Source organism: Chelonia mydas, chromosome 1, assembly GCF_015237465.2.
Source record: "Chelonia mydas isolate rCheMyd1 chromosome 1, rCheMyd1.pri.v2, whole genome shotgun sequence".
Classification (NCBI taxonomy): Eukaryota; Metazoa; Chordata; order Testudines; family Cheloniidae; genus Chelonia; species Chelonia mydas.
Window position 1 is genome coordinate 183,474,549 of NC_057849.1, and position 15,129 is coordinate 183,489,677.

At 43.8% G+C, this 15,129-nt stretch overlaps 1 protein-coding gene across 2 annotated transcripts in view; it reads left to right on the forward strand.

Moving 5' to 3' along the window:
• The window catches only part of MPZL1 (myelin protein zero like 1), a 61,984-nt gene that overhangs the window by 40,340 nt on the left and 6,515 nt on the right, over window positions 1-15,129 (forward strand). For both annotated transcript variants that reach the window (XM_037906762.2, XM_027820015.3), the window contains exon 5: window positions 4,848-4,953. In XM_037906762.2, coding sequence (XP_037762690.2) covers window positions 4,848-4,953 — 106 coding nt within the window. The remainder of the gene's footprint in view (window positions 1-4,847; window positions 4,954-15,129) is intronic.

Consider the following 15,129-nt stretch of genomic DNA (forward strand, 5'->3'; position numbering starts at 1 on the left):
GAGAGAGGGATAAGCAGTAGTAGGAAAGAGAAAAGGAGAGCCAGCTGAAGCTTGAATTGGAGAGAAAGTGCTGAGCACCCCCTGACACAGGAGGTGGAGACAGATCCTGTATATTTGGTTCCCCTGAAGGCATAGACTCCAAATTGTTCCCTTGCTTTAGGAATAGGTGTATTTTTAAATGCTTTTGAAATGAGTTGTGAATTGAACAGGGTGGGTGTGAGGATATGGTAGTGTCTGGCTTCACTACTGACAGGGAAGACCTTAAAGCTTTCATCCATGTGGCCAGAGAGGACTATAGAAACTATGAGCAATATAAGCATGTGTTACTGCTGAAGTTTAAACGGACACTTGAAGTGTATAGGAAAAAGTTCCAGGGTGTTGAAAAGAGGCTATGAACTATGCTGAGGTTGCAACCCAAATTAGGAGAGCAGGTCTGGGGACCGCAGCTGGAAAATGGAGGCTGTTTGCATATTCATTAGCCTAACAGGGATGCAGTGGGCTCAGAATCTGGGGATCAGGCCTAGATAGCGATCCAGCTCTACTGGGAGGGAGGCCACTTCAGAGGGACCCCTGGGTGAATGGTGAAAAGCAGTACAAACTGGATCATGTTTCTGGAATTGCCTAGTCTGTCTGCAAAGGCCCAGTGCAGTCCTGGAAAGGTTGTCTGTATCTTAACCTTAGAGTTAACTCTGTGGCTTAGTCTCCAGAGGGAGGAAGTCACACAGCTAACTTGTTTGGGGCATACAGTGTTCATGCTGATGGGTTTACACCCCAAACAACTGCACGTAGGCCTTAGCAGACAAAGGACTTGAAGCTATATAAAATAACAGCTCTGGCCTGTGGTGAGAGACCCTATCTGGGAACTGACTGGCATGACACTGTGGCCAACAAACAGGCCCTGCAGGAGGACCTGAAGTGTATTAGACCTCCCAGGGTTGGCCTCCCGTGAGGAAGATGGGTGACCACCTACTGAGTTAGGTATGTATGTGAGTTGTTTAAGATTTTTTTTATCTCGAATACTTTTGTTCTAAATAGATAGTAAGTTGCTTTCTGAAAGCTGGCTGGTCACTGGATAACCCTAACACTGCCCCTGAGAGAACAGAACATCAGGTGCTGAACTGAAGTCAGACCTACTGAGGTGATCACAGTGACTTGTAGGAGTTTGCAGCCAAGGACTCCAGTCTGTAGTGAGAGACTCATGGGATTCTGCTCTGACAAAGGCAGCAGCTACAGGCCTGAGACCTAAGTTGCGTGCCCTCAAGGAGACCATCGGGGTCAGAGGTGCAATTAATTTGAACGGTGACAGTGTCTAAAGAACTCTTCCCCACCCCACCCTATTCCCAGCTGGAGACCTTGGAGAAAATGGGTTCATTAGAGTCTAATGGTAAGACTGAGTGAAGTGAAATCAGCTGTGTGTGCTCAGAGTTCAGTGTGGAAAGCCTGGCTTCCTTGCTGTATGTGTTTTCCCCATAACTAAAGGAAGCATGCACTGATACTCATCAAAGGTGCTTATATCAGGATTCAAATGCCTTGCTTCAGGTTGTTCCACTCTAGTGTTTTCCAGGTGAAGGATGGCAGTGCAGGTGCCAGGGTTGGGTCAGTAATATTTGTGCATTGTAAATTCGAATAGATTTAACTATTATAGGTTGCCTTCCAGCAAAGTCATCTTTTAACTTAATACTGCTTTCACTGACCATACCAGCCCTGCATGTGTTGGTTAAGGGGAGGGCCAGATGTGCTGTGATTGCTATTAATATCACTACCAAAGGCTCATGGACTAATTTTTAAATGAAACTACCCCAATTTGTGGCAGTGTAATGCACAGATTGGGATAATGGTTCTGTCTTGAGCTCAGGTGGGGAGGGGGCATTTGGGTGGTGGTGGGAACCCCTGCATGGCAGTGCCAAAACCTCCATTCTTCTTCTGACTTTGGTTTTTTTTCCTTTGTGCCTTGATGTGCTGGGATCGGATCCTGCTTATCTTCCTCTCCTTACAGAGATCCTGATATAGACGCCAGATTGGGAATGTAACAGGGCTGGGTCTCCTCTTCCAGTCCCACTAGACACCATGGTAACTAATCACATTGGTGGTTGCTGTTAATAGCTGTGTGTATGTGTACACATTTCCTCTTCCCTCGCTGACTAACCAGCTAGCTCTGTGCTAACATAACTCCATTGTGACTTGTGCTGGATTGTCCTGTTACAGACTGTTGGCAAGGGGATTTCATTGGGTGCTTGGGTTTCATTATCTTCTGTCTAATTGGGGTGGGGATGCTACTTATCCCAAACAGTGTACCTCAGTCTCTTCTAGTCGTGGACTCACCAGTGGACTAGAACATTAGACCATTCAGAGTTATTCCCTGTGAGAATAAAACTTCTATATTACTGGTGCCTATTCCTCTTTGCGACAATAATGATGGATTTCTAAAGTACCCATCACCATGATCTCTAGTTTCAGAGTAGCAGCCGTGTTAGTCTGTATCCGCAAAAAGAACAGGAGCACTTGTGGCACCATAGAGACTGACACACTTATTTGCGAATAAGCTTTTGTGGTCTACAGCCCACTTCATCGGATGTATAGAATGGAACATATAGTAAGAAGATATATATACAGAGAACATGAAAAGGTGGAAGTAGCCATACCAACTGTAAGAGGCTAATTAATTAAGATGAGCTAGTATCAGCAGGAGAAAAAAACTTTTGTAGTGATAATCAAGATGGCCCATTTAGACAGTTGACAAGAAGGTGTGAGGATACTTAACATGGGGAAATAGATTCAATATGTGTAATGACCCAGCCACTCCCAGTCTCTATTCAAACCCAAGTTAATGGTATTTAGTTTGCATATTAACTCAAGCTTAGCAGTATTTCGTTGGAGCCAGCAATGCCTCTCTGCCGTGTACATTGGCCAAACTGGACAATCTCTATGCAAAAGAATAAATGGACACAAATCTGACCTCAGGAATCATAACGTTCAAAAACCGGTAGGGGAACACTTCAACCTCTCTGGTCACTCAGTAACAGACTTAAAGGTGGCAATTTTGCAACAGAAAAGCTTCAAAACCAGACTCCAGTGAGAAACTGCTGAGCTTGAATTAATATGCAAACTAGATACCATTAACTTGGGTTTGAATAGAGACTGGGAGTGGCTGGTTTGTTATACATATTGAATCTGTTTCCCCATGTTAAGTATCCTCACATCTTCTTGTCAACTGTCTAAATGGGCCATCTTGATTATCACTACAAAAGTTTTTTTTTCTCCTGCTGATAATAGCTCATCTTAATTAATTAGCCTCTTACAGTTGGTATGGCTACTTCCACCTTTTCATGTTCTCTGTATGTGTGTAATGTGTGTGTGTGTGTGTATATATATATATTCTTACTATAGGTTCCATTCTATGCATCCAGTGAAGTGGGTTGTAGCTCACAAAAGCTTATGCTCAAATAAATTTGTTAGTCTCTAAGGTGCCACAAGTACTCCTGTTCTTTTTGCATGATCTCTAGGTGCACAAACTTCTTAAAATTGCATTGTGACCTTTAGGTACAATACAGACGTGTAGAAATACTCAGTCAACCCCAGAAATTCACTGTAACACATTTTAGCCACTTAAAGGGCTGCTCTCAGTCAGTTTCAGCCAGAGTAGAAGCTCCTCACTGCTGGGTCTCCAGGTCCCCTTTCCCAGTATTCCCCTTTTTACTGTCACATGTCTGAGATGCTGGCTCTCTAAAGGTTTGATTAACCCTTTGGATAACAAAAAGGTTGGCCTATGAGGAGTTGCATTCTGCTCAATGTCATTGTCATTATTCATGTGTTTGTATTTGCTGCATGTGTTGTTTGTGTAAGAGGTTGGGCATTATGGGGGAGAGGGGAGTTAATTAGTGGGCAGAAGAGTGGTGTTAAAGGGAGTTCATATATTTGTTTTGTGTATAGGAAGAAGTGGCATGTTTCTGTAGTGTATCCTTGGGTAAGAGGAGAAAGATGAGGCCAGTGTTCAGAGGAATAGGCTGCTCCTGGGACCAGGGGTTACCTAATGAAATATTAGAGGACCATTGCTCATTTTGGTTTCCTTAATCTCAGGTCCATCCCAGATATGTGGAGGTTTCCTTCTACCTTCTCTCCCCAGTCTCTTCTATGGAGATTGAAAGGAGCAGGTGGAAAAGCAAACCTAACTGAACTAACTTTAGAGCTGTCCGCCTCCTCCCCAAAACTGTTCCCAGAGTTTCTAAGTGAAATGTCTTTGATCTGTCCTGTTAGAAGTATAAGGGCCTGGAATTACGACCTAGCCAGTCTGTCAATTGTGGCTACTATGATAGCTACTACAGGAACTGGCATCCAGAGAACAAGAGATTGAATTAGTCTGGAACCCCAGACAAGTCAAATACAAAAGAATTAGCCAGGAGACATATGGCAGCCATCTACGTAGCATGGAAGAGCTGGTGGCTCCTGCCACTCTTGTCACTAGATGTAGTAATGGTGAAGTCCTCACTTATCTGGGCTGGGGAGGGGGTTATTTAGCCTATGCGCAGTTAGAAAGTAGTTTGTATTCACACCTGGATGTTCTCTGATGCCTCATATGTAGGACAAGCAAGTACATTCCCAGGTTCTTATGGCTTAATCTGGCTTTATTGGGTAGAGGAGAATAGCTGTGATATGTATGAGGACAAGTATACAAGTGACTGGGTAGGCAGGGAGAATGTGTGAACTGGTTCCAATACCCATTGTGATCACTTTTACTTTGGCATAGCCTGCCACTTCATCCTGCCATCACTCGCTTTTGTTTTTGTTCCTGTTTTTTGTTTGTATCTCTTGAATGTTGTCCTGCAAATTCTGCTCTGCCGCCTCGTCAGCTGCAGTACCTCTGAGAGCTTGATGTCGCCGGTTAAGCAGGCTCCACGGAAGTCACCCTCCGACACAGAGGGTTTGGTAAACCACGTGCCCGCCAGATTGCACCAGGTAAATTTCAGTACTCTCCAATGCACAGACCTCCCAGGGTGTGGGAGAGGTGGATCCATGCTGTGGAGTGGATGAAGGTGGGGTGGGAGAGGTGAATTAGCTGGCTGTGTTGTTCCATGTACTCAGGCAGCTGGAAGGAAAAGGGATCTGCTCTGTATGGGATTGGATGTAAAGCTGTAGTTGGGGTTTGTGAACTATACTTAGTAGCTTTAGCATTTCCAAAAAGCAGGCATTCAACCTAGCAGTTAATGAACTGACAATGAGGTATATATCCCCTTTGGCCTTGTCCTCTCTATGGGAAAGAGACTTGTTCTTACCTCGTGTTAGTTAACGTGGTACCTGACATGAGGTAAAACTCTAGTGAAGACCCGGCAGTTTGCTGCCTTGGCTTCTGTTAGCAGGTTGAGGAGGTCATAGTCTCTGTGTGTGCTAAGGTGACACGTGACCAGGATTCATCCCTGAATTTGGTCTGCTGGTTGGATCGTTAACTTCCCTGGCTTGGACCAGGTACTGATAGGGAGTGTGATGTGAGTGCTGATCTGTGCCCCCCCAGATTGAAATAAAGATCTTCTTACATGTGAAAACTACAAAACTACCTTATCTTCACTAGCATTTTACCTCATGTCAGTTAGCCCATGTTAACTAACATGAGGTAAGAACACACCTCTTTTTCCTAGTGCAGATGCACCCTAAGACTCTGTCTACACAGTAGCTGGGAGGTGTAATTCCCAGTTCAGGTAGATGTATATGTGCTAACTCTGCTTAAGATAGTGCTCTAAAAATAGCAACGAGCCCATGGTGGCATGGGCAACGGCTTGGGGTAGCTGTTTGAGTAAGTACCTAGGATCTTGGCCAGGGTTGTACTCTTGCAGCTAGCCGAGCTGCTGCCCGCACTGTTGCAGCCACGCTGCCTTTTTAGTGTGTCAGCTCAAGCAGGGCTAGCACATACGTCTTCCAGAGTTGCGCCTTCCAGCTGCAGTGTTGATGTAGCCTAAGTGGTGAATAGGCCTGTGTTTGAAAGAATGAGTCAATGCAATTGAAGCACGAAACAGTAACAGTCTGCCTGTGAGCATGATGCCTTTGGCTCCTGTGTGTTCATTCAACCTTGTGGACGTCTAACAGTTCATTTCACCCTCCTGGGGCTTTGAACCTCTTTCTTTCCACTCAACAATTGAAGGCAGAATCTGATACTGACCTCAACAATCATCCCACAGCAAATGAAAAGTGCCTTCATGAGCTTTGGGAAAACTCTAGTGGAAAGCCTAGAAACCTCTCCAACAGGGACACTATATAATATGGGTGTGAGTTGGCAAGAATGTTCAGAGCTCCTTGCTACATCTACATTACAGCACTTGCAGCAGCACAGCTGCGCTGCTGAGGCACTTCTGGTGAAGATGCTCTAAGCCAATTGGAGAGAGGTGGTAGCTATATCAACAGGAGAGGCCCTCCCGCAAGATAGTGCTGTCTGCACCGGTGCTTAGGTTGGTGTAATTTATGTTGCTCAGGTGTGTGGATTATTCACACTCATGGCTGATATAACCTATACCGAAGTAACCTGAAACAAGTACCTTGTAGACAAGGTCCTCGTAATGCATAACTAGATGTCTGACTGGAGCTGATTGAAGAAATGAGACCTAATAATTGAAATGAGTGATCTGTATGAACACTCTAAACGTACTGTATGAAATCTTTTATGTTAATAATGCTAAGCACTTCATAGAGCAGAATGAAGGCAAAGTCCCTGGCCCATAGCGTTTACATTTTACATGTATGAAAAGCCACTGTGTGACATTCTGAAAAGGAAGATTAGGTGGTTTAATAGATCTGTATTTCTGGTGACTTTGAATTTTAGCCATGGCGTTAGCTGGAGGACTTGTAAGTGATTGGAAAGGAAGCATACTTGTAGTTTTCAGAACTGTTTCTTAATTTTGTAAAATCACTTTGTATTCCCTTTGGATGGAGTTTAATAGATTAATAGATTTTTTTTTTGACTGCTTCCAAGAACAGATGAATGAAGATAAAACTTTCCTTTCAGCTAGAGTCAAAATTAAATATTTCAGATTTATAGTAATGTTGGGCTGCCCTGACCAAGGAGGTAGGCGGGAAGCATGAGGCTATTGGTTTGAGCTGGGGTAAGCAAAGTGGTGGGAGGGGCATAGTTTGAGAGAGATGAAGCAAGAAAAGCTTTTCTAGACTAGGAGAAAAGGTATTCTTAAAATCAATAGTTAATCCATTAAGTGGAGCTTAAAATGGGTTAGCACCTAGTGTAGACAGGATTTAACATATTTGAAAACATGTTTTCCAATTGTGGTGAGTCTAGGCTTTCCTCTAGGTTTAACCTTGACTAGTTAAATGGAGGTAAAAGATACTAATCTGTGTGTACAACTAGAGAAAAGGTTAGCAGCTAACTCAGACCTCTTAATCTAGGCAAACCCTTCTATAAAAATGCCAGTGTGTTTTTTAAAGATGTCTATGCTAGTGCTAAGTGTTTCACAACATGTTAATTAAAAGGTGTTCTTGATTTTTTTGGTTTTTTCCCCCCCAGGGCTTTTGTACACAAGAAATTTATTCCAGAATAAGATAAGGTGTGAATTTAAAGCACAATAGCTGTTCTGGAATAGCTCCCCATGTGGATGAGTTTATTCTGGAATCAGAGTGTCCATGGGGAAATCTATTCTGCAATAGCTATTCCAGTCAATTTTCCTGTATAGACAAGCCTTTAGACCAGGGGTTCTCAAGCTTCATTGTACTGCGACCCCCTTTTGACAACAAAAATTACTTCATGACTCCTGGAGGGGGGACTGAATCATGAGCCTGCCTGAGCCCCAGTGGGTGCAGGGGAGGACAAAGCCTGAGCACAACCGCTCTGGGCTGGGGGACTAAAGCTGAAGCTCAAGGGCTTTAGCCCCAGGCAAGGGACCTGCTATGTGAGCCCTGCCACCCAGGGCTGAAGCCCTCGAGCTTTGGCTTCGGCCCTGGGCAGTGGGGCTCAGGCTTCAGCCCTGGGCCCCAGCAAGTCTAAGCCAGCCCTGGTGACCCCATTCAAAGGGGTTCACGACCCACAGTTTGAGAACCGCTGTCTTAGACTAAAATAGGGAGCTGAGGACCAGTTTTACTCTCCTTCAGTCTGTCTACTGTGGTCTAAGAGCTCGCGGCAGGAAGTGCCTTTCTGTATTGGTGTTGGACTTAATTACATATATATATATATATATATATATATATATATATATATATATATATATATATATATATATATATTCAGACGTGTTTATCACTGCAGAGAGTCACTTTCTAGTTTGTAAAATTGCTATCTTCCCACTGTCTCTTGTCTGGCTCTTATTCCTTGTCTTACAAAGCTCCATGTCCCATGTGGCATATTAGATCTAATTTAAGCACTGGAGACCTCAGTCTTGTGGGACTCTCCTCTTCCTCCTCACCCCTCTAGTACAGTTAGTACACTATTCCATGTTATAAATTAAATTAACAAAATATTCTGCCCCCACATTTTAAAGTTTGCAGCACATTGACAATAACAGTAACTATGAGTATGTCTACACTGCCCAGGTTACAGCACGGCTGCAGCTGTGCTGTGACATGGGCAGTGTAGTCACACTATCGCCAGGGGAGACCTCTCCCGGCGATTTAAAAAATAACCATCCCAAATGAGGGTGGTAACTTTATTGCCGGGAGCGCTATCTATACTGGTGCTTTTCAGCGCTAAAACTTTTGTTGTTCGGGGGTGTTTTTTCACATCCCTGAATGACTAAAGTTTTAGAGCTGAAAGTGGCAGTGTAGACACAGAAATTGTTAACATTCCAAAGGGAAAGCTAGAGGTGTTGCTAGCTGGGTAGGGAACACTTGAACTTTTTAGGTGTAGAGAAAGTTCTGGGAAGTGGCTTTGTTTGGTTTAAGGGTGATAAGTAAGGCTTTTAGTACATCCTCATCATTGTATCCACTCATTATACTCCACACCTGAACATAGCCATTATATGAACAACATACCCTCATATCTCAATGTCTATACTTTGACCCGTTAACTTTTTACCCCCAATTGGGGATATTGCAGATTATGTATTCCTTACACTACCCAATCCTAAACCGAACTTCACACCCCTTGATAATCTGTACGTTATTCCCTGATAACCAGAAACTTCTATGCTTAAACTCTGTACCGTTTTCTTTTTATTTTAACATCATCTTAATAAAATTATTACAGTAGGGATGAGTTTCTTTCAGAAGGTCAGAGGGGATTTTGAACTTAATTCCCCTTTTTCCTCATCTATTTCAGCAAACCTAACAGCAACTAGCTGTTCCCCCGTCTCTTACCCCAATATTTGTCACTGTCTCCAGAAATGACACACATTTGCTCGAATGTGTTCGTTAAAATGATTTACATTGAAGTGAATGTTGACATTTAAGTGGTTATCAAACTTAAGGGTTGATGCCCTTTAAATGAATGGGACAGTTCACACCGCTTAGAGCTATTGTGTCAGGCTGTCTGTGGGCTTGTGCAGATCTCAGTGCATTGGCTTAAACTCTTCATTTTTAAGATTATCTGTGTTGCCATAAAGGCTAGGGGCTTATACAAAACTTTCCAAATCTGAATGGCCCTACTTCCAGAGGAGCTGAGCACCTGCAGTTACATTGATCTACATGGTAGCTGTGGGTACACAGCACCTCATTTGTCTGGTTTTTTTGGATGTTTAATTCTTACTCTAACTTCACGATGTAGAAGTGCTCTCTCAGGATAGCCCACTGTCTACCTTACCAGTCAGTACCCAGGAAATCCAGATGTTTTCTGCATCTGGTTCTCTAAATGTTCAGACAGTTGGATAGCTCAAGTTCACTTTCACTGTACTGTCCTTTCCTTCCCAGCAGATCTGTGTTCCATCATGTCAAACTATGTATTGTCTCAAGTACCCACTCCCTCCTCCTCCTCCTAGTTGTTTCATAGTACTTCACTCCATCCTCCTAGTTATGGCTATTCTGCCATCACCATTATTTGGATGAGAGAGAGAAGCATCCATTCTTGAGTGCAAAAATTTTCTGTTGTCTGAATGACTTCCACATTAGCATAAGAAATAGCCATATTGGGTCATACCAATGGTCAGTCTAGCCCAGGATCCTGTCTCTGACAATGGCCAGGGCCAGATGCTTCAGAGGGAATGAACAGAACAGGGCAGTTTCAAGTGATCCATCTCCTGATGTCCAGTCCCAGCTTCTGGTAATTGGAGGTTTAGGGACACCCGGGGCATGGCATTATATCCCTGATCATCTAGGACTAATAGATGGAGTGCTCGCGCGTGCGCACGCGCGCTCTCTCTCCCCTCCCCCCTCCCACCTCTATCAATGGGGGAAGATGTGGGGGGAATCCTCCAGCCTACCTGGTGCTCTGGATTCCAACATATTTGGCAGGCAAATTAGAAGGCAAATACCTTCTGTTACAGAACTATGCCAAATACAGTGAATAGTCAGCACCTTTGAATACTGAGCTCCTGTATCCTGGGTTTGCAAACTCTTTTCTGGTCGTGCAGAAGCAGCATTGGCTCTAAAACTTGCTTGCAACTTCACACACACACTCAGGCTAAGTCTACACTACCACTTATATCTGCAAAATTTATGTTGCTCAGGAGTGTGACTATTCCACCCCCCCCACCCCACCCCCGAGCGACATAAATTACACTGGCATAAGCGCTAGTGTGCACAGTGATATGTTGGCAGGAGAGCTTGTCCTGCTGACATAACTACCATTGCTTGTTGTGGGTGGATTAATTATGTCAATGGGAGAGCTCTCTCCTGTCAGCATAGAGTGGCTACACGAGAGATCTTACAGTGGCACAGCTGCATCTGTACAACTGCACTGTTGTAAGCTCTCTTGTGTAGACATAGCCTCAGTTCTTCTCCCCTGAGACACGTTTTTAATTTGGCTCTACAGATCAAAACCAAATAGTATTTCACTAATGATTAATACGTAATACTACATGAAGATGCACAAACAGCCAGTACACAGGTGCATCAGACACTTACAGAAACTGTTTTGTCTGTAATGTGTTATTCAGTCCAGTACTTAATTTAGAGCTGGAGCTTAAAGTTGTAGAACATTTATTTAGCATCTTTTTAAGGAATCTAGGAGCATATCCCCATTGCAGTCGTTGTAGCTGTCTGAGTCACAGGCCTTATGTATGTTTAATTTCAGTGTTCCTGTTGCTCCAGTAACCTTAATTCCCTGGCTCTCCATTGACACATTTTTAGTGAGATAATAGCCCTGTCTACTTCCTCACTGGTTCGCTTTGAATTATGCCCTATTTATGCATATACAGGTTAGCGTGAGGCAATGTTTGTTCTTGAATAGCCAAAATGAACTTCAGTCCCACCACAACTGGGCTTAAGGTAAAACTATTGAACCATCCATTAAAACTCCTTTTGGCATTTGTGTATGTTAAAAGTTAATTGACCAGCTTTCTATATAGATTCAAGTAACCTTTCCCACCCTACCAGGTTTCTGAATAGGTTTTTGTCATGGATATGACTAAAACCACAGATATGGTTTTAAATGTTTTCCCAAATATGTACCAGGGCACCACTAAGGAGATGGAAATTGCCAGATATTCCCTCTCATTTTATAAGAGGTCTGCAGAAGGGTGTCTGGAAACATGTCTGTACTTTGTGTAATGAAGCTCAATGTAACCCGACTACATCTGGTGTCTTAAAAGGCATGCTGGGTCATCCTTAGCCCCAGACTATATTCTGGTTAGGACCATTGTCTCTAGTTTAAATCTTTGAAAACTCTGCAAGTCTTTCTGCTCCTTCCCCCACAGGGTTAGTGTTTTGCTATGGAAGAAAAGACTGAGGTGTCTCATTAGTGGCATTCACCAGTGTGATTGCATTTGCTTCTCAGGAATAACTACATGACATTTGATCAGTTACCCAGCAGACAGATATGTAGAGTACAAATTCCTCAGAACAGGGCGTGTTTGCAGAGATTCTACTTTCTCATATGGTGGAGAGGTCTGTTGGTAGCTTACGATCTGATCAGACAGGTGGCAGTGATCTGAATAGGTGGGATATCTTTACAGTATATTGGCGTGTAACCCTTTGTGCTTCACAATCACATTGTGTCTGAGGAGTAAAGGAGCTTTTTCTCACTCCTAAAGAACAAAATCTTGGGTCATTTGGCACTTTCTGTACAGGCGCATTAATTTGCATGAGGCACCCCTGCATTCTGACTGTAAGTAGTGACAGAATCTTGACGTAGCATCACAGTTAATAAACGGACCACCAGTGCCTACTGTCCAGTCCAATGCATGAAATTGCTGTATATAGACAACTTTTTATTTTAAAAACCTCATTAGACCATTTCCCTTGGAATTCTTCACCTCCCAGTTTCCTGTTTAATAATGTGTATATCTTTCCAGTACCCATGCGTCTCTGGAGGGCATCAGCCTTACTTTCGCTGTTACCTTTCTTGTGCCTCCCCTTTTTCCTAGGAGGCTTTTAGCTTAGTTTGATAAATATTTCCCCCAGGTATAATTTATAACCTCCAATTCCTCTTTTAACAGAGAAGTAGAGTATTGTTGAAGAGCTGCTGAGCAGCGGCACGCAAGAGCTGGCTTTCAGATAGCACATCTCTCTCAGTAGAGGGCCAGACTTTTCTCACCCGTGGCTTCTAGTTACTCTATTGGAGAGTAGATTGTAGGGGCGTCTGATTCAACACAATCAAATTTGAAACATGTCCTTCCAGGAAAGAAAGGGAACCATAGTGGGTATGTGAAGGCCACTTTCATCCAGAGAGATCAGGGAAGCTGCGAAAATAACTCAGACTGACGAAAGGGAAATAAGTGCTGGTGTAGAGACTTGGAAATATCTCGATTTTTAGAACCACTTTTTGGGTATGTCTACACTTTCAGAGTTTTTGCGCTGTAAGTTTCACCAATGATAGGGAACCGGTGAAAGAAAAGCCCTGGTTTGTGTACTCACTTAATTCCTCAGGTGTCAGAGTGTTTACACTAGCAGCGCTTCCATTGCGGATGAGAGCAGCGCTGTAGGGCAGCTATCCCACAGTGCGGCTCTCTCGATAGGTCTTGTGGGAAAGGGGAGTGAGTGGAAGGCATTCTGGGTCCCTGCTCAGTGCCCCATGATGCACTGCTTCATGTCCCAGCAGCCCCATTACTTCCTTGTTTCTTTGGTAGCTTTTTAAAAAAAAAAAAAAACCCTGCTGTCTGGCTGCTTTCCCCACCACATCTACAAGCAAAGGGAAAGGGAGTTTCAAAGTTCCTGGGGCTTACAGGGGGAGGGGCGAATGCCCCTTTACCTGGTGTCAGAGCAGTGGAGATGCTGGCCAGAGTGGTCGCTTTTGGAACTGTGGGACATCCTCCAGAGGCCAAAAGGTGTTTACACAGGTAGAACGTGTCTTCACTTTCACAACAGTGCAAAAAGAACAGCAGAAAGAGCTGTATGCCTCTCATGAAGTTGGTTTTCTTTTTGCAGTAAAACTTCTGAGTTTCACCACAAAAAGTTATTAACAAGTGTAGACACTTGGTTTTAGCGCAAAAAAGAGACTTTTTGCCCTTTAAATGGCAAGTGTAGACATAGCCTTAGTGACATAAATTTTTTTCCCAGTGGGGCAAAGTCAGTCACTTCCTCTTAGTTCTCATTAGGACTGGAAGTGTGACTGAGGCCTGGTCTGTGCTTAAAAGTGAGGTTGACGTAGCTAAGTCAGTCGAGGTGTGAAAAATCCACCCCCTGACCGACATAGCTATGTTGACCTGCCTGTGGTATAGATGCAACTATTGTTGCTTCTGTCGACAAAGTCACCATTATTCCAGGAGGCGGTGTTCCTACACAGAGAAACCTCTTCAGTTGGTTTAGGCTTTGTCTACGCTTCAGGGTTATACCTATGTAGCTGTGGTGACGTAGCTCTGCTGGTATAGCCTCCGTAGCGTAGGTGCACTCTGATAGTGCAAACTCTGTTGTGCTGAGACCACTTCTCAGGTGACTGTACCATCCTCAGCCTTGTATCCAGGGGCCTCATTTGCTATCTGGTAAGGGGGGCAGTTTCATCCCCATACCTTTGCTTGCTGCCCCAGGCTTTCCAAATGTGTGTCTGCTCCACTTTTTGCCCCCTCCCCCAACTTTGTAGGCTATAATATAATCACATATAAAGTTTTTATGCTGATTCAACTTCCCTCCCTTCCCCTTTAAATTTTCTGAAATGACGCCCCTGCTTGTATCTAACTCACTCAGAAAGTGCAATATCCTTGCACTGTAGCGAAGTAGTTTTGCTGAAATCAATTTCCCACCCTTTCGCCTGCTTCTCAGATACCTGCTTTTGGGATATGGAGCACTCCAGTCCCAACCCCATCCCACTCTGCACTTCACATTCCTGCAGGTTGTGTTTCAGGAAGCACAGATGTTCGTGGTGAACCTATGGGTTTCAGCAGAGCATTCAGTACCTCTGTTCTGAAGCTTCATGTGCATTGCTGCTCTCTGGGGCACTGAAACAAAATTGTTTGGCAGTGTCTGTCGAGTTCTTTGGCGTGAACCACAAACTACATATGAGGATTCCCTCATTGATCACTGAAGTGCAGCTATCTGAACACGATAGTAGTTTAACAGAACATGTTAGGTCATGGAGAATACTAAATCTATTTAAAACTGCAAGAGAATGAGATGAGATGTTTTGGCCGGAACACAATTTGAGGACCTGCACAAGGCCTGATATTGCTACTCAAGGGCCAGGGGAGCCTTGATGACCCCCATGGTCAGATCTTCTGTTTTAAAACCAAGCTAAGGCACTGAGTCAGTACTGAGGGAGGTGCACCAACTACAGAGTCATCACTAGCTACAGCATTTAAGTGGTCCTTGTCACTTTATCATAGGATTGATCCGGTTGCTTACTTAGCTGGTGAATAGTGACTACATCATATCACACTGTGGCTGCAGGCTAGAACTCATTCACTCTACTTGCGGAACTGATCTTCCAGTGTTCCAAAAGGGAAGTTGTACTGAGGATTTGAAGGTCTGCAGTTATAGTGCATAAAGTGAACTCTATCACTTAATGGCAATCTGTAGCACAGTATGATGCTTAAAAAATTAAACCCTAGCTTGCATCTGACTGAGCTACGTATCATCATAGCTTTCTGTGTCTGTTGAGGAAACTCTGTTACATTTCAGAAC